The sequence below is a fragment of the Ambystoma mexicanum genome, chromosome 10 (genome assembly GCF_040938575.1).
Source record: "Ambystoma mexicanum isolate Mex_15411 chromosome 10, UKY_AmexF1_1, whole genome shotgun sequence".
Taxonomy (NCBI): domain Eukaryota; kingdom Metazoa; phylum Chordata; class Amphibia; order Caudata; family Ambystomatidae; genus Ambystoma; species Ambystoma mexicanum.
The window spans coordinates 61,634,901-61,661,209 of record NC_090932.1 but is presented as its reverse complement, the minus strand read 5'-3'; the positions used below and the strand labels follow the sequence as shown (position 1 = coordinate 61,661,209).

At 48.6% G+C, this 26,309-nt stretch overlaps 1 protein-coding gene across 1 annotated transcript in view; it reads right to left on the bottom strand.

Moving 5' to 3' along the window:
- LOC138492809 (uncharacterized) overlaps window positions 1–26,309 on the bottom strand; it is a 469,421-nt gene that overhangs the window by 164,687 nt on the left and 278,425 nt on the right. Inside the window, exons 60-67 of the mRNA XM_069620163.1 lie at window positions 19,886–19,999; window positions 11,699–11,818; window positions 7,512–7,631; window positions 6,866–6,985; window positions 6,220–6,339; window positions 2,869–2,985; window positions 1,949–2,068; window positions 761–880 (exon numbers count right to left, since the gene is read on the bottom strand). Coding sequence (XP_069476264.1) covers window positions 761–880; window positions 1,949–2,068; window positions 2,869–2,985; window positions 6,220–6,339; window positions 6,866–6,985; window positions 7,512–7,631; window positions 11,699–11,818; window positions 19,886–19,999 — 951 coding nt within the window. The remainder of the gene's footprint in view (window positions 1–760; window positions 881–1,948; window positions 2,069–2,868; window positions 2,986–6,219; window positions 6,340–6,865; window positions 6,986–7,511; window positions 7,632–11,698; window positions 11,819–19,885; window positions 20,000–26,309) is intronic.

Sequence of the window (26,309 nt, the reverse complement as noted above, 5' to 3'; positions counted from 1 at the left end):
CATCACAACACCAGCACTAGAGTGTCTACTAGAAATGACCCCACACTAGGCCTTGGCCACCCAACACAAAGCAGAGATTTAACAACACATACATGTGGACCACTCACTTCCCTCAGCTTTTCAGAGTTAACCTGCAACACCAAAGGGTTCACAGCATATCGGGCCAGCAAAATGGGCATAGCCCTCTGAAAGGGCACACCACAGACCATCATTAACACAAGCATTTCACAAACTTGCCAGCTAAAATGGATGTGTATGTACATCATGGCACATTTCTACTTTTGATGAACAAGCCACAGTAGTCATTCTATGACCTGTTTTATTGAAAAACTGCTTGTTTTACCTTTTCATTACAAATGGGGATCCCCTACAATACACTGGTCCCCTCTTCATCTCCCCTAATTGTCTGATACTTTTCCTACCTCTTTATTTCTGTTTTACAATTGTTTGGGTTTCCCCTTTTTAGTGACCCTTCCCAGTCTTCTTTCTATTCCCATGGGTGTCAAGCAAGTCACCAAAACTTGGTTGTGAGTTTTCATCAGATTTATTCTTCAATATATATGATCCGATGTGAACGATTGCCAATTCACTACCACAAAAACCCTCAGGTACTGAACAATCATAGCACCCCTCTAACGTTCAAGGAAAAATGGGGTACCCTGAAAAAGAGGTGCTGCTTAAGAGGCAGTCCTGACTCCAGTTTCCCTGCAGTGGGACGTTCCCTGGGATTGTTAACTGAGCGGGAGCCTCCTGGCATTACCTTGAAATCCAGGGTTACAGGCGCACGTGTAACTTCCAATGCTGTTAGTGCAGGTGGCATTGTGGTGGCAGGGGCTGCTCACGTGGCACTCATCCACATCACTGCAAGAGGATCCATTACCTGCAGAGGACAAAGCAAGCATGGAGAATGGTCAAAATCCTTCCATCTCTCTGAGCAACCAGTGCCCTCAGTGTGGGTCAGCCAACATATCACGCGTTCAACATAGCATGGATTTGCATCAACCATTCACCAGTGGAAAGGTCTTTGGGAGTTCACCATCCATAAGCATAACATAGAACCCAGAGGACACCTGAAGACACTGAGTGCTCATCAACTGACGAATATTCAAGAGAATCGCTCTGGGTGACTCGCAGAAGATAGGCCACGAAGCTCTCCTTCTGAACGTGCAGAGTAAAATATTGATGTTAGGTCCTCCCAGTTCGTGCACACCATCCCAAATAAACTGTGCCATCCGCTCCCTGGCCTTTACTTTCCACCAATCCCTGCCTTCACAGATTCTGAGTACAGCGTTTATCAAGGTCCTTGTGTTTTACATCAGTGTCATCGTAATGAAAAGCAGAATGTGTAAATGCACATTGGTTCAGCTAGTTTGAAAGGTGCATGTACCTACAATGTGAGTGATATGTTAACACAAGGGGTGAGCGAGCCACCTGCAATGAGGATCAAATCTATAGAGTCTACTGCACACCCTGGACACACAGGTCCTCCCAGAGGCATAGACAGGGTAGAGCCTGAGCGGGCAAGGCCCACCCAAAATCTGCAAATGCCCAATCAGCATCGCTGTGTGGGCATTTACAGATGTTAATGTCACTGTGGTGGGACCAAGTACATTAGCTTCAGGCTCCACTAGTTAGACAATCCTGGCTAGGCCTCTGCTCAGCCCTTCCTTTAAATTTGCCGGGAGACAGAGCAGCTCTGAGAAAGTGATGATACTTAACGCATTCTCTAGAAAGTGGCTCATCCTGCAGCTTCCTTATAAAGGAGATGGATGAGTCAAAGCACTAAAAAAAAACCTCATCGAGAACCCTGCCTTAGACTTTCAAGACATAAACAAAGTTTGGGTCCTTCAGAATAGGTTGTGAGTCAACGTTAATCCTAAAATATGCACACACTGCAGGTGTGACCTACACTGAGAATGCCAGCTGAGCAGGATCGCACCGGCATTACCTTGGAATCCCAGTTTACAGGCGCATGTGTAACTTCCAACGGTGTTAGTGCAGATGGCATTGTGGTGGCATGGGCTGGTCACGCTGCACTCATCCACATCACTGCAAAATGTTCCATTGCCTGTGGTGGAACAAGAAAGCATTGAGAATGGTCAATTTCCTTCAATCCTGCCATTCATCGAAAGCTTGAAGTGGAGGTGGCCCGCACCTCAGTATCACCATAGCATGGACATATTTGCCGGCCCGTTATTAGCTCCTTCCCCATTCCCATTTAGCTCTATGGGGGCTCGAATGGGAATGGGGAATGGTTTTCAGAATGGGGACCTACCGGGTCCTCCAAGGTTAAAATGACCTGGTAAGTCGCCATTCTGTCTACCCGGACCTGGACACGGGTTTGGAGGCAGCCTTGGAGCTAATAGCACCATGGCTACCTCCAAACTCGTAATGACCCCCATTGTGATGGTCTCCTGTCATGGTCTCCTGAGCAAGAAATGGACTAGAGCACAAGGAAGGGCCCTGCTGGCATAGAATCTCAAATCACTTGAGGACCAAAGCCCGGGAACCAATCAGAAACATTGATTTTCTCAAACTTGGTTGAATAATTCACAGCGCATGACTTTTGCGTAAGAGAACTTCAAGGCACGCAAGGTGTGGAAGTCTACTCATTCAATAAAATTAATGTGTGTTTAAGTTGCATAAAGTAAGGAGAGTCTGTTTATACTCTGATGAACTCCTGGACAGCAATTCATTGATTATATAAGGAAGATGAATGAAATATTCGCTTCCGGTTTTCATGGATCTGGGGCATCTTTGCAGATGATGGGGGAGGAAATATTGAAACATCCTTCTGAAAAACAATTAATTGTAAAGGAGGAAAGACCAACTGGGAGTGGCAGGTGAGCAGGAGGGCACTGGTGTTACCTTGGAATCCAGGGTTGCAGGTGCACGTGTAGCTTCCAACGGTGTTACTGCAGGTTGCATTCTTATCGCATGGAGAGGTCTTGCACTCATCCACATCACTGCAGAATGTGCCATTGCCTAAAGAGAACCAAGAATGCATTCAGATGAAGGCCGTTCCCTAATTCACTGCGTGTATCCTGTTCATTCAGGGTGAAGGGAGTGTTAGAAAAAGGGCTTGTTAACCAACACACAGTTGCACACAAGCTCCTGCACACACCGTTGGCTCCCCTTTTTGTAGGTATGTCTAAGGCGAACCCTTGCCCCCCCCCCCGCAACTATTTCATGCATGCAGGCAACATATTTTCCAATCATCTCCAATGGTAAGGAAAAGTGCATTGCAGACATTTGCAATAAGAGCCACAATGTAGCCCTATCCAATTCAGACCCGTTGATTGCACCGAGACATATTTGGGGCAGCAAAACAGGGAATAGGACAATGCATTGACCCTCAGAATAGGCCTGGACTGTCCACCAATTCTCAGGCCTTTGCTTGTGTTGTGTGCATCTTTCAATCCCTCCCTTTGCCGGTTTTGAGTGTTGTATTTCTCCTTTCATTAGTACTACCGCGGAGTACAGCATCTACACTTCGAAAGGAGTAGTATCTGCTACACAGAACCCTGTTCCTTCTAATACGTGCTCAATGCCAACCCTAAAACTAAAATTACATCCATGACCTGCTCCCCCAAGCCTTATAGACATGCCATTCACAACAGAAATCAATCTCGCCAAAAAGTACCCACCAATCTTATTCTAAGCCATATCTCTTCCCAAAAGATACTGTGGTGCTGAGGATGGGCCTTCGGCTATGAGCAGGAGGCATGGTCATAGTCTTCCAGGGATAAGACCACACCAAAAAAGGTCTTCTTCATAGTTCGCAAAAGTAAATCGGTGCATCTTCACCCTAATTTCTCAAAATTGACAAACCATTTATCCTGTTCATCGAATACCAGGCCGAAAACCCTGATTTCCAAATTCCTTTAAAACCTGTCAATCTCTATCACAACCCTTGACTACCCACACATCACTGTCTAGGTACACATTTAGATTTCGTCGGGCCACTTCAAAGAACCTTTCACCAGATCACTAAGAGATAACCATTTAACTTTAACTCTAAAACTGTGTGTAACAGACTAAGCCCAGTTGGCCAGACAAATCCTGGACAATAAGGCTATCACTTAACAACTACTCTTTCTGGCAGTACGTACACCCCTGGCCTAATTGCAACACTCGGCCAACTCCTTCTCTCTCCCTGGACCGTCAAACCAAAGCCGAATATCAATTCAGAGACCCACCACCACTCAAACGTCCCTGGTGATCCATCACAACAACAGCACTAGTCCCCTACAATCCTGTGGCACCCTTTTTTTGTCCCCTAATTGTATGCTACTTCTCCTCGTTGTTTCTCTTTTACAATTGTTTTGGTTTTCTACTTTTATTGACCCGTCCCAGTCCCCTTTCTATTCCCATGGGTGTCAAACAAGTCACCAAAAATTGGTTGTCAGTGAGCGTTCATTCTTCAATATACATGATCAGAGGTGAACGATTGCCAATTCACTGCCACAAAAACCCTCAGGTTCTGAGCAATCACAGCACCCCTCTAACATTCAAGGAAAAAGGGGGTACCCTGAAAAAAGGGTGCTACTTAAGAGGCAGTCCTGACACCAGTTTATCCTGCAGTAGGGACGTTCCCTGGGATTGTTAACTGAGCGTGAGCTTCCTGGCATTACCTTGAAATCCAGGGTTACAGGTGCACAGGTAACTTCCAATGGTGTTATTGCAGACCACATGCTGGTGGCAAGGGTTGGCCGTGCACTCATTTGCATCAACACAGGATGTCCCATTACCCAAAGGGGGCCAAGAAAGCATTTGAGGAATCAATCTATGGCTTGTGCCGCAAATGTGAGGGTGCCGAGAGCTGATAAAGGGCTGTTTCATCGCGATATCATTGGTATACATTAATAGGGCACCAGTGAATGTATAATTAGTACATGTTCGACTTCAGAATAAACTAGCAGAGTTCAAGAGATCAAAAATGAAAGGACAATAGGAAACTAAATTCACTTTGAAGAACACAAGTTCTCCACAGCATGTCCACATGTACACATCTGGTGATGCTTGACTACCTCTGGCTGCCATATTGTTGCATTTCTTCTCTGAATGAGATTGACATGTTTTTGGAGGAGACTTCCGATTTGAAGATTGGATTTTTGTGGTTAACTAGGTGAAATTCAAAGTTGTATATCTGTATTATAGAACATCTGTTAGATACGTTAACACATTTGAGATTAATTATTGGAATATTGGATATGTGTTTATATTTTAAGCATCATTTTATAGCTTGGGCTGAAATAAATGTCTTTTGACTGATTGCTTGATTGCTTGATACTTGGACTAGCATTGACACACCACTTTTCAGAGCAGTAGAAACAACTTCATGGAGAAAAATGTGATCCACTCATAGGGCATGGGTGCCCGAAAAAGAGATTCTGAGCCGTAGATGGGCCAAAGGTGGGCAGCGTGGACATTCCCCCCACGTGCAAACATTGGACATGGGCAACCTGGGTGGAAAAAGCTAGCTTTGTTGAGGTGCGACCCAGGGAGAAAACTATATGAATGGAATAAAACAACCTTCACTGTGGTGGAGACATCCCCTCCATGCCCTGGGAACTCAGAATCCACGCCACATCTTTTAGGCAGCTCATTGTCTGGATTGACAGGTTATGTCAGTACATGTTACTCCCCTGTGATAGAGGCACCCATGCACGACTGGGGACAGGGCACTCTGGGGAGGAAGGGATTGTGCCGAGTGCTCGGGAGTCACTCCTGCATCCAGTTCTGTTCCATTCATGTGTGTGTGTGCTCCAGTCTCCCACACTCAGCGGCCAGAAAGAAGGGCTTTTACGTTCCATATACAGTCATCTTGGCGCTCATCTATAAGCGTGTGGAGTGAACACCACTGGAGCCGTATGCAAATTACTACCAGCAGTTTCTAAATACCTACAAGGAACATATTCCCTATTGATATTGCCTGTAGGATGTGAAGGAGCAAATAATTGATGCTGAGTGTGTGAGGGTGCTTCAAGCAAGGGAGAGCTCACCATCAGTGAGACTGCCCAACTGTGCCAGGAGGAATCTTGCTTGTACACAGACAGCCTCTGCCTACTGCCCCTTCCGATCTGAGAGTCTCTCCTCCTGAAGCTGAGTGGTCTGCCTCATGCAGAACCAGGGGACTGTGTGCCTGTTCCAAGTGAGCAGTCACCAGCAAGCACAGGCCAGAAGGAGACAAGCAAAGGTGGACCACTGTCAACTTACCTTGGAATCCAGTGTTACAGGCGCACAAGAAACCTCCAAAGGTGTTAGTGCAGGTGGCGTTGGGGTGGCAGGCTGTCGTACTTATGCACTCATTCACATCTGTGCAGTTATGCCCATTACCTATTCAAAAGCAAAGAAGCCTTCAGGACATTGCATGTTCACCAGGCGCTGTATGTGTCCTGTGCATCAAGCATTGGGAAGCAGGTACATTGTGGAGGTAGGACTCAAAGCTATTAGTGACCCGGTGCAGCTAACATCAGGGGTTAATGTATTTTGTATTTGTCTTTCTAGGTTTTATTGAGAAAAGAAGGTATTTTGAACACAAGCACATTACACTATAACAACAGCATACACAGCATTGCCTGTAGGATGTGAAGGAGCAAATAATTGATGCTGAGTGTGTGAGGGTGCTTCAAGCAAGGGAGAGCTCACCATCAGTGAGACTGCCCAACTGTCCCAGGAGGAATCTTGCTTGTACACAGACAGCCTCTGTCTACTGCCCCTTCCGATCTGAGAGTCTCTCCTCCTGAAGCTGAGTGGTCTGCCTCATGCAGAACCAGGGGACTGTGTGCCTGTTCCAAGTGAGCAGTCACCAGCAAGCACAGGCCAGAAGGAGACAAGCAAAGGTGGACCACTGTCAACTTACCTTGGAATCCAGTGTTACAGGCGCACAAGAAACCTCCAAAGGTGTTAGTGCAGGTGGCGTTGGGATGGCAGGCTGTCGTACTTATGCACTCATTCACATCTGTGCAGTTATGCCCATTACCTATTCAAAAGCAAAGAAGCCTTCAGGACATTGCATGTTCACCAGGCGCTGTATGTGTCCTGTGCATCAAGCATTGGGAAGCAGGTACATTGTGGAGGTAGGACTCAAAGCTATTAGTGACCCGGTGCAGCTAACATCAGGGGTTAATGTATTTTGTATTTGTCCTTCTAGGTTTTATTGAGAAAAGAAGGTATTTTGAACACAAGCACATTACACTATAACAACAGCGTACACAGCATTGCCTGTAGGATGTGAAGGAGCAAATAATTGATGCTGAGTGTGTGAGGGTGCTTCAAGCAAGGGAGAGCTCACCATCAGTGAGACTGCCCAACTGTGCCAGGAGGAATCTTGCTTGTACACAGACAGCCTCTGTCTACTGCCCCTTCCGATCTGAGAGTCTCTCCTCCTGAAGCTGAGTGGTCTGCCTCATGCAGAACCAGGGGACTGTGTGCCTGTTCCAAGTGAGCAGTCACCAGCAAGCACAGGCCAGAAGGAGACAAGCAAAGGTGGACCACTGTCAACTTACCTTGGAATCCAGTGTTACAGGCGCACAAGAAACCTCCAAAGGTGTTAGTGCAGGTGGCGTTGGGATGGCAGGCTGTCGTACTTATGCACTCATTCACATCTGTGCAGTTATGCCCATTACCTATTCAAAAGCAAAGAAGCCTTCAGGACATTGCATGTTCACCAGGCGCTGTATGTGTCCTGTGCATCAAGCATTGGGAAGCAGGTACATTGTGGAGGTAGGACTCAAAGCTATTAGTGACCCGGTGCAGCTAACATCAGGGGTTAATGTATTTTGTATTTGTCTTTCTAGGTTTTATTGAGAAAAGAAGGTCTTTTGAACACAAGCACATTACACTATAACAACAGCATACACAGCATTCATGTAACAGGTGCCTTACATGAGAAGGAATGCTAATGAGTGACAGGGAATGCAGATGCACAGGCCATAGGCCAGGCACAGGGCCAGACAGAAGACAGACAGAAGTAAGAGAGGACTAGATGTTTACAGGGTCCTGAATGCAGTGGAGTTAGTGCTAGGGTGGTCGTGGAAGGGGAGTGATGAGCCTGGTAGCAAAGTCTGCTCTTTCTAGGCTTTTGAGGTGGAGCTTCTGTGTAAACTTAACAGAGTGGAGGGTAGTATGTGTTTAATGAGTGCTGAGGTACAAGGATGCAGCAGGAACGAAAGCAAGCAAATACACAGGGTGAACAGGAAACATTACAGCAGGTGCTGGATCAGCAGATGAGCCAATGTGAGTAGAGACAGATAGGGTTGGCCAGACAAGGGGGAGCAAAACTATGAATAGATTTAAAGACAGTCTTTAGGAATTAGAAAAGGGACTATCTTCTCATAGTGAGTCTGTCAAGATGAAGGGCGCGTTTGGAAGAGGAAGAGTGGGGGAGCTTGGAGAGTGTGTGTTGCAAAATTGGGTATTTTGCCAAGCAAAGAGGAGGAGAGGGCGCGACCAAGGAAGAGGCTAGCACAGCATTCCATGTAACCTACTTCTTAAGTTAGTATGAGGGTTTGGGCAGAGTGGTAGGTGAAGAGAGGGTGGAGTTTCCTGCTGTCAATCAGGCTTATTCGGGCAGCAGGAGTAGAGGCCACAACAAAGTGGTGGAGACTTAGACTGAGGTGAAAAGGGGCCCCAAGTCTGTGCACCTTGAGGGAGGCCAAGAGGGAGATGGCTTAGGTCTTTGAGGTGCTGAGCATCAGAAATTGAAGTGCCGTCCAGTTTCAGATTTTAGCAGGCATTTCGTATAAAGATAAGGAGTGAGGGTGGGGAGGGGGAAGATGATTTGAGTTTCATCTGCAAAGAGGAGATTAGGCGACCAAGGGTGGAAATGTAGGGATGAAGGGCAGAGGGCCAATCTCAGAGTCTTGAGGGACACTGGTGGGGAGGGAGGCTTAATGGGAGCTGTCCATGTGCCATGAGAGGAGAAGCTAGGCTGGAAGATATCAGAGGTAAGTCCGTCAAGACCCCTATCCTGGATCCCAAGAGCAACAAGCGTCTAAATGTGAGAAGGGTGGTCCACCATATGAAAAGCAGCCGAGAGGTGTAGAACAATTAGGATAGAGTAGAGTTTATGTTGATTAGCAGATGTCGGGAAATTAGAGTCATGAGGGGTCCTTTTTCAGTAGCATGACAGCTGTGGAAATGGGACTGGGGTGGACCGCGGTTATCATCAGTATCAAGTTAGGTTAATATCACGCTACTGACAAGCATTTAAAGGATTTTAGAATAGCTAAGTGGTTGAAGAGAGATACAGGCCAATATCTAGCTGTGCTTTGTGAATAGACAATGGCTTTTGTTTAGGATTGGCAGGATAGTGGATACTTGCTACCTTTAACAGTTCCAGAGAAAATGATATGTCAAAAGGGTAAAGGTATAGGAGCAGGCGATAGGTGCAGGTTCATTGACCATCAGCAGGGTAAACGGTGAACAGAGATGTAAGAAGGGTTGGATGTAGTCAGGATTGGTGCCAATTCAGTTGGAGTTTGGGGAGAAGGTGTGTAGGTCGCAAGTGGTGGAGACATCATGAGGGGGAAATAGGTTGGGGGGGGTAAAGGAGAGTGGAGGGACAATTTTGGATTTTAGGGACCTTGAAAGGGAAGTACTGGGGAAAGTCAAAAGCAGAAAGTGCAGATGTGAAAGGCATGGGCCTGGGGGAGCTAGGATAGCTCAGAGAAGAGAGTTTTTGGGGGTTGGAGCAGAGTGTAGTAATAAGATTAGGCAAGTAGGATGATTTGGTGCGGTCTATAACTATAGTAATGGAGATGAGGGATTCCTTGTAGGCGAGGAGAAGAGGGCACCATGGTCCTTGTGCACTTGACCAGGTGGTATTGCATCTTGGTCTTGAGGAGGGTGATCTAGGTTTGAGGATGATGTGGTTGAGTGAGTCAATGTATGAGACAGACAACTGTGATGAATGGGAAGCTGAGAATCAAGTAGAACGTTTCCTGGAGAGGACGTGTCTGGAGGAGGAAGAAAAAGAAGGGAGAACTTGACTTGATTCAGGGAAGAGGCCAGAGATGTCGATTTGAATTTACAATTTGAGATGGAGGATACTGGAGGGGAAGAGAGCAGGGGAGGAAAAGTGATACTGAAAAGGAAGTAAGGGTAGTTAGAAGGGGAGAGGTTGAAAATGAGATTAGATAATGAAATGCAGGAAGTCAGAGCAAGGTCGTGAGAGTTCCCTTGGGAGTGAGTGGCCCAGTTGTGAAATTAAGTTAGGGAGTAGTCAGAGAGGAGGGAGACGAGTTCAATGTGATGCATAGAGGAGATTTTGGAGAGGTTAAAGTCACCCAGGGGCATTCCAGGGGCCTCAGCTGGCATGGAGTCAAGGTGATCAGAGAAAAAGAGCTGATGGCTACTCGGCACCTGTAGCGCGGGAGAACAGAGACAACAGTAAGTGGTAGGAGTTGTGAGCCATAAAGTCAAAAGACAGTGGCATAAAGACAGGTGGAGGACAGGGCAAGAGGCTATCAGAATGCCAACCCTGCCACTACGTTTGGATGGGCGCGAAGAGTGCTGAAAGGTGGTGGAGGCGGTGTGGATGGCAGTAGGCACAGCTTAGTCGTGAGGTTGATCAAAGTTTCAGTAACACCCATGATAGCAAGTGATGGGCTGTGGAAGTGGTGAGCGGTAAAAGAGAGATTTATTTCTTAGAGACAGATTGGGCGATCACGAGCCCGTTTTTAAGATTAGTGGGAGAGAGAAAGAGGGGGTACTGGGGTATGGGTGGCAGTGATATAGGATTCAGAAAGTTGGTTGGCGGGTGGCCTTTTCTGGGGAGGAGGGGCGAAATGCAATGGGCTGGAAGTGGAGGGGAACACATATGGCAAACACGATTCACCAATGATCAGTAGCACCTCAACATAGGGGGAAAGAGGTAGCCTGGGAATGATTACTCACAAGAAGTCATAGAACAGAACGTTCCAGAGTAACATCTCAATCACAGACATAGCTGTAAACACTTCAGGCTGGTTATTCAATAATTAAGCTTTGTGTAGAGCAACACATCAGAGTATTGTCACTGAGCCACTGACACAATTGGCCTCATTTTCAAAAGTAAATCCAGAATTGCAAAGGGCAAATTGCATAGGGTGGCACTGCCAGTGTGCAATTAGAAAAACAACAATTCACACAAATGGACACAATACTAGTGTTCCGCTGCTGGCACCCCAATAATTATGTCGGAGTCATGTGTGCACCTGGCTTTTGCAAAAATGATGTATTGCAACTCAGCACAATGGACAAGTGACAGCTGCTTTACTTCAACTTCTCGCCCAGTCAATTGTTGTCTGAAATATCACTTTTTTGATGGCACCTGCCACACGAAAATGGCGACCGGTACTACCACAGCGTTATGGATTGTGCGTTTAGTTGTGGTTTCATTTAAGCCACTATATCCAGAGCACACAAATAAACGGCGGGACAGGAACATAAAGGAGTACAGATATTGAGAAGTTGCCAGGCAGGCTGACAAAGCTGCTGCTCTTGTATCGTAAACCCATTGAAAGACTCCTATCAATAGACTGTAGCCTGAAAAGGCATCTAAAACCTTCATGGTGTGGATGTGTGTTCCCTGGAGAAGCTGTGAGGGCTATCTGATACAGGACTGTGTACATGTGTTTGCATGTTCACAACGCGCTATGACATGTGTGCAGTGGAGCAGTAAAAACGCCAATGAGGACCACTGTTTAATTACCTTGGAATCCAGTGTTACAGGTGCATGTGAAACTTCCAATAGTGTTATTGCAGGTGGCGTTGGGGTGGCACGCTGTCGTACTTATGCACTCATCCACATCTGTGCAGTTGTGCCCATCACCTATTGAAAAGCAAGAAAGTCGTCATGGCATTGAATGTTCCCCCTGCGCTGTACGTCTCCTGTGCATCAAGGCTGAGGTGGCAGATCCAGTATCATTCAGAGCAATCGTACCATGTGTTCACACCATTAAGGACCAAGCACACATGCCTTCAGGGATTACCGTGCATGGCAAAAGGGCGGAATCAAGAGCAGTAGAAAGGCACAGCAGCGTCTTTTTGGGCTGTAATGAGAGTGGGGGAGCAATCTTTGTGCCGGCGGTGTAAGGAGAGAGCGGTATTGTCGTGAGCTGTTGGATGACTCTGGCACAGGGCAGGAGGGGTGAAGGAGTGGCCAGGAGAGTGATTGTCAAAGGCGGTCGCCACGGCAGTGTGGAAGTCACAGAAGGCGACAGTGATTGAGGTTGAACGTGGTGGAGACTTTGTCTTGTTCAACATAGAGGACGAATGGAGCCAGGGTTCCCTTTCTCTTTGGTGAAGGGGGAGGTAGTGATTGACAAGGATTAGTTGATAGAAATAGTGGATACGGGATGGGATAGGGGGTGGGGGAGGTCCAGTGAGATAGCAGGGGAGTCAAGAGAGGAAAAAAGGAATAGCGGATTCAAGAAAAGGGTTACATGTTCACATTGAATGGTCACATACATAAGGGCCAGTGGTGAACAAGTGGATCAGGACCTATGGGGAATTATTTGGGAAGCCAGTGTTACAGGCACAATGGATACTTCCAATGCTGCTGGTGCAGTTGGCATTGGGATGGCACGCTGTCATACCTATGCAATCATTCACATCTGTGCAGGAGTGCCCATAGTCTCCTGAAAACCAAGAAACCTTCAGGACCTTGAATATTCACCAGGCAGGGTGACGGGGCAGAAACATTATGAGGCTTTGACTCAGAGTTCACATGTCATGTATCTGTACCATTAGTGCCAACGTGCAGATGACCTCAAGAATGTACTGTACATACACATAGGAACATATGGCATTCAAGAAAAACTAGCGCTCATCAAACATCAGCAGCACAAGAACAGAACAAGCCTACAGGAAAGATATTGGTGAAAAAATATGGAAGAATTTGCAATACATCATGACTCATACGAGGTCAGAGAATGCACCGTTCCAGGCTAGCATGTCCATCACGATAAGAGCTCTAAATATGTCCACTTTAGTTGCAAGCAACTGGATTAGCACTTCCACGGCACCATTGCATATACTGTGCTTGATTTGCAAGACTAACATGTGAACTGTAGTGGAGTAACGCATACAAAATGGCACTTCTAGTTCACAGTAGGAAAGACCTCAATTCACTCAAGGGGTAGCATTACGAGGATGCCAGCATCTAAACATCTAAACAGATATGATATACATTCTGGGTGACCAACCTGCCCGGAGTGTTCAATCCTCTGGGTGGACTGCATGGACCCCACCCGTTTACCTCTAGACATTTTCACTCCCTCTTGAACTCTCTCTTCAAAGCCCATTTCAACTTTCCCTTATGGTATTTGTTGACTATCGGTCTCACACCCATATTTAGCATTAGATGGCGTTTACCACAAGCTGTGGGCTCATTCCCAAGCAACTAGACTCTGAGAAGACCCGAACCTGCCACGGGTGGGGCCGCTACCTGCCTAACACCGTCCACGGGGTGAGCCAAAATCAGAAGGTCTTAGGCCCCCTGACCAACAGCGGGAAGTCAGTCTTCTGTATGTTATTATGTACGTCACATTTCCCACACCCGCTGCCTGACGGGGATTCAGCACTGGGCTCAGCCATCTTGACTCGCCATTACTGAGGAAATCCTGGTCAGTCTCTTTTCCTTTGCCACGTCTAATCTGAGGTCGTATTCGGGGAGCCAAAGCTTGGGCAGCTAGCCTCGGGTACAGGGCTGTTTGCTCCAGCCCCGTGCCTCCAGTGCAGCCAAGTGCGCACTGCCCCGATCTGCACCAAAACCCTCCTGGGGAGAGGTTGCCCACCGGACATGGTCGTGAGGCCTGCGCTCCACGGCCACTCCGCACAGGCAGTCATTAGACACCACAGACAGCCACATGCAGTACGGCCAGCTTCCCCCGGTTAGGGCAAAGGTGCGTCAGGTTTTTTGGCAGCACCACCACCGCCGGGGCACACCAGGCGCCTGGCGCTCCTGGCCCCAGGAGGTAGGAAAATGAGGAGGCCAGGACACGCTGGCAACAAGTCTCCAGGCCAGGTCCAGGGATGATGCGGCGGTGCTGATTGGGTCTGACCTTAGGGGAGAAAGGGAACAGGGTCCCGGCAATGGCCCCAGCCATACCACAGGGACAGTCCCAGGGGAGACCCTCAGACAAGCATAGCCCCAGGAGGAACCCAGGGCCACAAGGTGCGTTTTTCAATGATCAATGTGTCCTAAAATTCACACTAATTCGAGAAGCTAGTTGTGTTCTTCTTTTACGCGCAAGCCGAGTGATCCACCGCCAATAGTCACAGGCAACCTTTTTTTCCATATGTCGGCCCGAACCTGCCGGTGCAAGCGAGGAACTTGAGGAGGCAGCCATGCCTGTGCCACCTGCATGTGGGGCAAGATTATCCTACGCACAGTCTAGCTTCCCCACTTGGGAGTCGGCCAAGACCATTGTGGTTTTAAAACAAACAGGTTCCAGGCACTAAGCCCAGAACCTGTCGCATTCTGCAGCAGCTCAATGGGGACTTCACACTGCAATGGTAGCAGGCAGCTCTGCCGCCTGCCCACCCGACTGATCCACTCATCCTTACCTGACCATGACCTCCCGAAACCTGCTCAGGTGTTCAGAGAGGAGGGCTAGAGGCAAGCAGCGTGGGGGTCAGGCGGGACCGTTATAGTCTCCAAACCTCATTCTGGTCGCATGGGACTGAGCTCCAGGTGCCGTCACAGGAGGGAAGGTCACCCACTGTGCTGGAAAGCCTGGCCATTATTCATCCACTGTGGTGAGCAGCTAGAATCTCAATGCCGGCCCGTCTGTTAGGATCGGATGCGTCATGGCTCAGAGCTTGCCCAGCATGTCAGGACCTAGCCCATCCAAGGACCTCACTAAACCATACAATCGGTAGTAGCTCTCGGCAGTGTGTACAAAGGGCAGGGACTTAATCAATGCAAGTTTATGACCTGCAATTATTGGGTATTCCTCGTTCATGGGAAATAGTTGCAATACCCAGTCCCTATCACAAACAGGGTTCAGCAGGTTACTCGTCCATGTCAGCAAAGGGCAGACTCTCGCCGCTCTATTCAGCGTAGTGTGGGTGTAGACCTGGGCATCTAAGGGCATCACAGACCTGTTATTGCTCAATCTCATGTGGCTGAATGCCACTAGTCGCTCTAAGAGGTTGAATGCCTACAGCTAGGGGTCACGTAACTAGTTAGCATGGAGGAGTCTCGTTCGTTATCGGAATTAACCAGATAAATCGCTCCACGGACTTGGAAAGGCCATGCACCACCACCCACAGAATCGAGAAAGAGCTATCAATATGTCAATCCATTCTGTAAATGGGCTGGGTCAGGTGTCCCGTGTTGAGTCAAATTAAGCTGCAGGATATACTCCTCGTTGTGCCATTCTGTCGATTCCTTTAAGTTTCAGCTTCACAACCATACTTCCCCCAGAACCCAAAGACATTGGTTTCCCGAAGGTTGCTCAACGGGACATGGGAATAACACAGCCTGATTGCTAGGCGTAATTGTTTATGGTTGGAACTCCAACGGTATCCGATTGTCTCCGAACCACTGACTTTCAGTCTTGATTAATGAATACATTCTTGGCAAATGCTTTCACTTTGGCTCGCCTTGTGCCGGTCCAAGAATTTCACCTCTAGTGGCACAATAACAATGCCCTGAGCCATCCCTCTTAATCATGGCCCTAATTCCAAAAAAGCAACAAAATAGAACTGGAGTGCTCTACCATTATTTGCAGAGGATATATTCAGGCAAACAGTCTTCTTTGGTCACTCACATTTTTTCAAAGTGAACACTTCAGACCCCCAGGACACTCAGTCAAGAGCATCAAGGGGGCACCCAGAGCCAGGGGCTGGGACAGGTGGTAGCTCACCTCACTGCCAGCTTGATCCCAAAATACAACTATGAGTTTTTGAACTGCAGCAACTTTAATGTACACTATTGGACCTGGAATTATCGAAAGATTTGCCCTCCAATGGTTCCTTGGTAAAGGATTTAAAGTGTACTCAATCCAATTACAGGGCCACGAAGTTGGTAGTGAGTAAATTGAGCACCCGCTGCCTTCCTTGGATGTGGTAATCATTTCTCATGCTCCCTGATTCCCTGTTACCCATGGTCACCTTTCTAGGCACAGAAAGTACAATTGAAGGTTAATAGGGCAGACATAGAAATGTATTGCCACCATCATGGGGATGTGCGATAGGCCCAGGGTTACCCAGAGTCGCCAAAGCGACCGGGCAAGCCTGTATTGGTCTTGGTCTGATAAATGCATGCATCCCGGGACGGTCGTCGCTCTTCAGCATGTTCTAGCTCTAGAATTACCAGTTACCCAAGTAACAGATGGAGCGATCAATGGAACCACAGCTGAATTAATGAGCCATTCGCCGTTTCACTGTACCTGCTGAGTGTACTTACATGTACGTGGCTTAAACTTTGAGACAAGCATATGCTACTGGCAGGATCAACCAGGTAGCCGATCCTGCAGGAAGGTGGCAATGGGGGGACTCTCGCACTGCCTTGGGCCAACCTTTACACCCTTGGGGCAGTCTGTGGGACGCAAGCACCAGAGTGTTGCCCCCTGCCAACACTCGGGGAGTACAGAGGGTGGATGGACATGTCAACCACAGAGGCATTGTCGGCCCTGCCTGATCCTGGGGGTGAAGTTGAGAGGCTGAACCCACGAACCACTTAAAGCAGGAAGGGGTTCCACGCACCACCAGTTTGGTAACAGAGGGGGTTGGACCCCACAGAACCATTGTTCTGAACTGCTAAAGAAATGTGCTTGGTGGAGAAGGGGCAACAGCATGGCTTATGCAGCACGCAGTTTGGCTAGCACCACCCTGCCCGTCCACTTGATCTGACCACTAGTGAGCTGCTGAGCTGCTCAGCCTTCTCTCTCCTTGGGAGGGAGTGCCAGCCACATAAGGAGATGCTCCATGAGGGGGCATAACCTTGACACAGTCACAAGTCAGGTGGAAGGTACATTCTTGAAACAGCAGTCTGGGCCAAGCAGTCAACCCTAGGTGGACCAAGTGTGCCAAATCGATCCCTTGGAATGCATGGAGGCAGGCGAGCAGAGCAGGCTGCCCTGCCCTCTGTGTGCAAGTCAATAACTTGCCGGGTCGTGTTACAGCTTTTCTCTCTGGGGAGGGATGAAGACCCTGCTGGGGCTCCACAGGACCCCCACTGGGCTTGGGGATGGTTGACCCATGTGGGAGACAGGCGTACAAAGATGGGAACAGCACCACAGGCCTCTCTGGAGCTCTGGCCAGGGCACGTTAGAGCTTTTCCTTCTGGAGAGGGACAGGGAACCCGTCAGGGCTCCCCAGGACTGCTGCTGGGCTTGGGGACGGTCGACCGACATGGGAGACAGGCACAAAAGGCCTGGGGTAGCACCGCCGGCCATCATTGAGCTCTGGCTGGGGCATGTTAGAGCTTTTCCCTCCAGGGAAGGACAGATGCGCTGCTGGGTCAACCCCGTTACCACGGCTCAGCAGGCAGATGGTTGACCCACATGGTAGGCAGGCGCTCAGGGCTGGGCGAAGCACCCCACCAGCTGTCCTGGAGCTTTGGTTGGGGGCTTGTTCAAGCTTTTACCACCAGGGCAACGAGAACCAAGTGGAGCGCAGAGAGGACCCTGCACTGTCTACAGTAATCTGGGGGTAGGTGACTAAAGTTTCTTGTAATCTGTGTACCCTGGGTGACAGAGTGGGAGGTCTGGCCAAAATTGTCCATCCTGCTTATAGACCCAACTGGAGAAAAATGTCAAGTTGATGCCCATCTGGACTTCCAGAGCATGTCGGCTATCTGATAGTACAATGCATTCCAATGTGCATGGACAGGAAGGGCCTTTGGCCTCCTGGCAAAGTACCATAATGCTGCGCTGGGCAGGGGGACGGTTGAGCCACATGGGAGACAGGTGCCCAAAGCTGGGGACAACACCCCTGCCTTCCTGGAGCTGTGGAGGGGCCGCGTTAGAGCTTTTCTCTCGAAGGAGAAATGGGGTCCCCGCTGGGGCGCCCCGGGAACAGCACTGAAATTGGGGGCTGTCGACACACATGGAAGACAGGCACCTGAGGATGGGGGCAGCACCCCTGGCTGTCCTGGCACTCTGGCCGGGCCGTGTTATAGCTTTTACCTCCCAGTAGGCATAGGGACCCTTCCCAGGCTCCCCGGGACCACCTCCGGGCAAGCGGGCGGTGGACCCACATAGAAGACAAGCAGCCAAGGCTAGGAGCACCACTCCTGGCCATCCAGGTAGTCTGACTGGGTCTCATTTAAGCTCTTCCCTCACGGGAGGGACCGGGAACCCACCATGGCTAACAGGGACCACCTTGGGATTGGGGACGGACGACATGGGCTCAAGTTGAGGTTACACGTGGGTGGACAGCATCCACCCACCTTTCATTGAGGACATGACCCCATTTAAGCATAGGGTGGTATCGTCCTAAGCTGTTGGGTGGCTCTGGGCCAGGAGAGGATGGGCGAAGGAGTAGGCAGGATAGTGATTGTCAAAGGCTGTAGCCTTGGCTGTGCGAAGGCAACATTGATTGAGGTTGAAGGCTTTAATTCAATAGAATGTATTTTTCTTTCTTGTATTCTTAGTTATTTTTGTTAGAAAAGGATAGCATTTTAGATCAGAAACTATTTACAACGGACCTTAACATATGAGGGAGTATTCCCAAAGTTGGGTGCTTTAGACTATTGTGTTCTCTGCAGATTGAGGTCCACCTGATGTTGGGGTCGAAATAGATCATGTAAAGCGAACAGACACAACAAGTGTGCTTTGTGCCCTTTGAAGCTGTTTTATGCAATGTTCTATATTTCTGAATGGACAATTCTCTTCTTGAAGGAATTGGCCTCTTCGTGCCATGAGGATCCTGTGGGAATGGGCCGTGTTATAGAGTGCGGAATTTGACTGATCGTACTAGGTGTACTTTTATCCTTTGGCAGAGGCACAGGTTCAGCATTAGTAACCTGTCCAGGCAGCCTCTGTCTACTGCCCCTTCGTCTCTGAGACTCTCTGCTCCTGAAGCTCAGTGGGCTGCCTCATACAGAACCAGGTGACTGTGTGTGCCTGTTCAATGTGAGCAGTCACCAACAAGCACAGGCCAGAGGTAGACAAGCAGATCATGAGCAATGTGGAATTACATTGGAATCCAGTGCTACAGGTGCAGGAGAAACTTCTAATGAAGTTAGTCCAGGCGGCAATGGGGTGTCATGCTGAAGTAGTATTGCACTCCTTCCCATCTGTGCAGTTGTGCACATCACCTATGGAAAATCAAGAAAGCTTCAGGACATTGCATGTTCACCTGTCACTATATGTATTCTGTGCACCAAGGATGAGGTGGCAGACACATACATCAGAACCTCCTGTTTTTGTATTTATACCATATCATTAAAAAGAGTGACCCTCAGGTAGCTCTCTACTGCACCATTGCGGCTGTGTCGGTATCTCCGGACTGGACCTTATTTAATCATGACACCGGTCTGGTACTTTTTTTAAACAGTCGTCATAGCCAGGTCTTGAGGCCCTGCTGTATAACTCGACCTCAGAGCAGATTCATCCCTGTCCAGGGAGATATGTAGTCCATGTTTATTTGTCTTCTCTGCCCAGGATCGAGCCTGTGCAGGGAGGATAGCTCAGTGGAAATCTGCTTAGAGGGTCAGGTAGGCACACCTGTGCATAATGGGTTCGATCCCCAGGTGGCGCACTTAGAAGCTGGAAGAGTCAGGCATTAAATGTAATGTAAATCAGAGATGAATAATGGAACCTAAAGTGTGCTGGGCACTCAGACCCGGGTCACCAAATGTCAGTGTTGCTTAAAATCTAAAATAATCTGACATTGCCTCATAAAGCTTGCAAGGTGTACACATATGAAGTAAACATGGAATTACCCGTGAACCCGCGACTGCAGGCGCATGTGAAGCTGCCGATGGTGTTCGTGCAGTTTGCATGAGGAGAGCAGGGGTTACTCAGGCACTCATCAAGGTCACAGAATGTCCCATTACCTAATAACAAAGGCAAACAACACAAACCATTGATTACTGTTACTCACTGTTATTGTCCTCCTCACCAAGTAGTGAGGAGGCATGGCAGGTGTAAGGGCATAAGTCTAAGAAAAAGCACACATGTAAGACTGGTTCTTATGAGAGGGTGACTACGTGCAGAATTTCATGTGTGAGTGGTTTCTTTTTATTGCATTCGTTTTTGTATGGTAGTCACACTGCCTTTAGGCAGCGTCAGAGTGTTCAGTTGGGCAGCCCACCCCCTGGGCCAGCAGCGCAAGCAGGGGGTCCAGCATGATGCATTGGGGTGGCCAGTGGCTGTACAGTGTGTGTTGCATCTGACAGTCATGTGGCTGTCTTTGCAGGAGAGCAGGACAGGTTTGAATCAGGACCATTGTGTATCCTACCACACACAAGGCGACCCTACGAGAAAAGAAGGACTGCCCTCAGACGGTGCCATCTTCATCCCAGCGAGGAGGACTCCCTAGCAAAGAATTGGAAACTGTGCACTCTAAAAGAGGTTGAATGATTCGATGAACACTAGTTCTGCTAATGAGGCTGTCTCCAGGCCCAAGGGAGGGGTCATTTCTAGTAAATGGAAGGTGTTACTAGGCTTCTTACGTGAAATGAAATGTGTATTCCCTTCGGCTCTAAAGGAAATATGATTTAATTTAATAAGAAGGAATTGCAAACTTCTTAGTTTATTATCTATTAAACCATCTCCCTGCAGCGGTTCAACTGAGGTTTTTCCAGTAGGGGGGCTGAGTGCCCACCCCCACTCCGCCAGACACCGACACCAGCACTAGAAGGGGTCTACTAAGCAATTCTGCATCATAATAGAAACTGGTCTCACTCACCCGTACCATTGTACAACTGGGTGGAAATCGAGGTACAAACTCCCATTGAAGCACCATTTTTCTGCAAACATCTTTTTACGTCCAAGCTCAGGTTCCTGAATGCCTTCTGAGTTCACCACTGGTGGTAAGAGCATAGAGGGCGGTGTCCATTTACCTGGGGATGGAACTAGGGTGCCAAATACCTATAACATATGCAGGTGGTGTGCCCCCCAATAAAGGTGGCTCTTACATTTCCCATGCAGTGGCCATTTCTCCAGTCCCACTGCAGCTGCCTTGACTTCATGCCATCGTGGCCCTTGTGTAGAAACGCTCTGTTCCCTCCACATTTCATTCGCTGCAGCTGTCTACTTAGAATTGTCATTGGAGTCATTTTTCCCTGCACGTCTGTTTACAGATTAGCCTGTGTACTGTCTTCTCCTCACAACTGTGGGCAGATTAGCTTGTGTACTGTCTTGCCATCTCACCTGTGGGCAGATCAACTTCTGTCTTATCTCACCCTCTTGCCTGTCGGAAGATGAATCTTTATACTGGCTTTTCATGTCAACTGTATGCGGATCAGATGGTGTGCTCTCTCGTTCTCTCGCCTGTAGGAAGATGAACCTTTGTACTGTCTCATCCTCTCAATGGTATGTGGATCAGGTCATGTACTGTCTCGTCCTCTGGCATGTATTGTTATTGTTATTTTGCATTTATATAGCGCCTTATATACCATTGCTATGGTCTGAAGGCGCTGGTAGGTTGAACGCCCTTGGGAACCGAAGTTCAGGTCAGTAGAGAGAGTAGAGGGAGTCCAAAAGTGCGTGTGCGCACCAGGTATGTGTGCAGCTGGTGCGGAAGTCGAGTGGTAGCTGCTTCTTAGCTGTAGGTGTGGTGGTTGAGCGGTCAGGAGTATGTGTTCGCTCTGGTCGGTTTTACCCAGAACGAGTGTGGCTGCGTTAGGCCTGAGGAGAACGCCTGGCTGGGGGTGTAAAACCAGCAATGATTACTTAGAGTGATGTGGAGTAAGCAGGAGAATGTAGATATGAGAACAGTTATACCGAATGGTGTCATAGTATCTCTGTGTTCTAGATGAGTGGTGGTGTAAGGGGGAGAGTAAGCATGGGGTGTGGTATGATGTATGTTTTCAAGTGTTTCCTTCATTCCAAAGCATATTAAGTATCGTCCGTTGCACATATTCGTCCGTTCCTCATACTCGTCCGCTCCACACATTCGTCCAGTCATTATCATCGTCTGGTTCACACCCTTGTCCAGACCGCACACTTGTCCGGTCTGCACGCTTTCTTTGCTGCGATTGGTGTGAGAGAGGGTAGGCGGGTCAGAGGGGGGGGAAGGTGGCAGGGGTATGATGGCAAGGCGGGGGGTGGGTGATTGCAGGGTGGGGTGTGGTAGTGGGGGGAGCGGGCATGGGCAGTGCTGGCGGGTCGGCAGTGGGGTTCAGGAGATGAGTGGTCTTGGGTTTCTGATGGGCACTGGTGAAGTTGGTGCGCTTATGATTGGTGTGAGCTTTGGGTTGATTTGGGAGGGTTTTCTGATTGTAGTTCTAGGGTCAGTGACTCACATTTATAGGTACACTTCTGGGCTCAACTAGTCGAGGACTAATTGGTGCTTCTAAGCAATTGGGTATACTTCTAAGTGGAACTTGGTAGGGTTCTAAATGCAATTGGGTACACTTTCTTAATGCAGTTGGGTATACTACTGAGTTGAGCAACTTTTCAGAGAGGCTAATGGGCGCAACTTCAAATGTAGTTGGGTGTACTTCTAAATGCAGGTGGGAACAGTCCTAAATTCAACTTTCTCAGAGAGGCTATTGGGTGCAATTTCTAAATGCAATTCGGTACACTTCTAAATGTTGGTGGGAACAATTCTAAATTCAACTTTCTCAGAGAGGGTGCAGGGTACAATTCTAGATGCAGGTAGGAACAGTTCTTAATTCAACTTTCTCAGAGAGGCTAATTGGGTGCAGCTTCTAATTAACATTGGGTATAATTCTAATGCAGGTGGGAACAATTCTGAATTCAACTTTCACAGAGAGGCTATTGGGTGCAACTTTCAAGTGTAACTGGGTACACTTCTAAATGCAGGTGGGAACAGTTCTAAATTCAATTTTCAGATAAGCTATTGGGTGCAGCTTCTAAAGGCAATTGGGTACACTCCTAAAATGCCGTTGGATACACTTCTAATTGCAAGAGGGAGCAATTCTAATGCAACTTTCTCAGAGAGGGTGCGGGGTACAGTTCCAGTTGCGAGTGGGAACAGTTCTTAATTCAACTTTCTCAGAGAGGCTATTGGGTGTAACTTCTAAATAAAATTGGGTATACTTCTAATGCAGGTGGGGACAATTCTAAAATCAACTTTCACAGAGAGGCTATTGGGTGCAAACTTTCAGGTGCAACTGGGTACACTTCTAAATGCAGGTGGGAACAATTCTAAAGCAGGTGGGGACAATTCTAAATTCAAATTTCTCAGGGAGGCTATTGGGTGCAACTTTCAGGTGCAACTGGGTACACTTTTAAATGCCGTTGGGTACACTTCTACACGCAAGAGGGAACAATTCTAATTCAACTTTCTCAGAGAGGCTATCCGGCGCAACTTCCAACTGCAGTTGGGTACACCTCTAAATGGAGGTGGGAACAGTTCTAATGCGGGTGGTAACAGATCTAAATTCAACTTTCACAGAGAGGCTATCGGGCGCAGCCTCTTAAATGCAACTGAGTACACTTCTAAATGGAGGTGGGAACAATTCTAATGCAGGTGGGGACACTTATAAATTCAACTTTCACAGAGAGGCTAATTGGGGGCAGCTTCTAAATGCAAACAATTCTAATGTATCTTTCTCAGAGGGCTATCCGGCGTACTTCTAAATGCGATTGGGAACAGTTCTAGATTCAACTTCATAGAGAGGTTGTTAGAGATTCCATCTAAGTGTGGCATATGCTAGCAATCATTAGTTGACGTTATACTGCGGGCCATTGAAATGCAGGAGTGGGCAGGCTATTGGGAACACTTCTAGATTCTATTTACCAGAGAGGCTACTGGGCGCACTATTAAAATCAGTTTTCCAGAGAGGCTATTGGGCACACTTCTAAATGCAACTTTCACAGAGAGGCTATTGGGTACATTTCTAAATTCACAGAGAGGCTGTAGGGCGCACTTTCTAAATGCAACTTTCACATGCTAACATTCACAATTTCATCTAAGAGTGGACATGCTAACATTCACAATTCCAACTACGAGTGGACATGCTAACATTCACAATTCCAACTACGAGTGGGCATGCTAACATTCACAATTCCGTCTAAGAGTGGACATGCTAACATTCACAATTCCAACTACGAGTGGACATGCTAACATTCACAATTCCAACTACGAGTGGACATGCTAACATTCACAATTCCATCTAGATGTGACGCAGGTCAATATTCACAATCTCATCCAAGAGTGGACATGCCAACATTCACAATTCCATCCAGATGCGACGCAGGCCAATATTCACAATTTCATCCAAGAGTGGACATGCTAACATTCACAATTCCGTCTAAGAGTGGACATGCTAACATTCACAATTCCAACTACGAGTGGACATGCTAACATTCACAATTCCAACTACGAGTGGACATGCTAACATTCACAATTCCAACTACGAGTGGACATGCTAACATTCACAATTCCATCCAAGAGTGGACATGCTAGTATTATGGCACTCTGTTATGGGTAGGTAAGATAGAGTGGCGGGGGTTTTCTGGAGTAGAGTGATTGCTCTACTCCCCACCCATGCCACACTCACGGTTTATGTTGGCGTTTGTTGGCTTCCTTGGTGTCCCTTGCGGACACCTGCTGACACGTCCTGGAGCCGCCTCTGTAGGAGCCGCCCTTTGCCTTGGGGCCCTTCGCCACAGGGGCTGCCGGGCAGAGGGCTGCCCTGGGAAAGTCAGGGATAGAGGGGAAGTGGACGAATCAGGGCCAGGGGAGGACAAAGGGGGCGGCACTAAGGGAGGAAAGCTGCCGTGCAGAAGGGAGGCAGCAAGGGTCTCCTAGCCCCAAATTGGTGGCATGGGGGGGCAGGGGCAACACAAGCACACACGCTTACCTGGGCCAGGATGGAAATGGCCGGGAAGGAGCGGAGAGAGGGGGACGCAAAGAGGGTACAGGGGCCTGGGGGCACAGAAAATACTTTGTGGGGGGGCATCTGGGGTCGGCTTGCCCTGCGTAGCACTCACCTGCTTCCTGATGGTAAAGGAAGCAGGGAGGCTACCGCGGGTCGCTAGACCCGAGACCACGAGCCAAGTTAGCCAATGGGGAACGGGGGGCGGGATGGGAGGCGGGAGCAGGGTGATCCAGGAAGGAGCGGGGAGAGGGGGACGCAAAGAGGGTACAGGAGCCTGGGGGAACAGAAAATACTTTGGGGGGGGCATCTGGGGTCGGCTTGCCCTGCGTAGCACTCACCTGATTCTTGATGGTAAAGGAAGCAGGGAGGCTACCGCGGGTCGCTAGACCCGAGACCACGGGCCAAGTTAGCCAATGGGGAACGGGGGGCGGCTGGGAGGCGGGAGCAGGGTGATCCAGGAAGGAGCGGGGAGAGGGGGACGCAAAGAGGGTACAGGGGCCTGGGGCACAGAAAATACTTTGTGGGGGGGCATCTGGGGTCGGCTTGCCCTGCATAGCACTCACCTGCTTCCTGATGGTAAAGGAAGCAGGGAGGCTACCGCGGGTCGCTAGACCCGAGACCACGGGCCAAGTTAGCCAATGGGGAACGGGGGGCGGGGTGGGAGGCGGGAGCAGGGTGATCCAGGAAGGAGCGGGGAGAGGGGGACGCAAAGAGGGTACAGGGGCCTGGGGGCACAGAAAATACTTTGTGGGGGGGCATCTGGGGTCGGCTTGCCCTGCGTAGCACTCACCTGCTTCCTGATGGTAAAGAATGTAGGAAGATGAACCTTTGTACTGACTTGTCCACTCCTTTGTATGCGGATCATGTTGTGTACTATCTCGTTCTCTCGCCTGTAGGAAGATGAACCTTTGTATTGTCTCGTCCTCACTTTTGTATGCGGATCAGTTTGTGTACTGTCTCGTTCTCTCGCTTGTAGGAAGATGAACCTTTGTACTGTCTCGTCCTCTCAATTTTATGCGGATCAGGTTGTGTACTGTCTCGTCCTCTCGCATGTAGGAAGATGAACCTTTGTACTGTCTCGTCCTCTCTTTTGTATGCGGATCAGGTTGTGTACTATCTCGTTCTCTCGCCTGTAGGAAGATTAACCTTTGTACTGCCTCGTCCTCTATTTTGTATGCGGATCAGGTTGTGTACTGTCTCGTTCTCTCGCATGTAGGAAGATGAAGTTTGGTACTGTCTCGTTCTCTCAATTGTATGTGGATCAGGTTGTGTACTGTCTCGTTCTCTCGCATGTAGGAATATGAACCTTTGTACTGTCTCGTCCTCTCAATGGTATCCGGATCACGTTGTG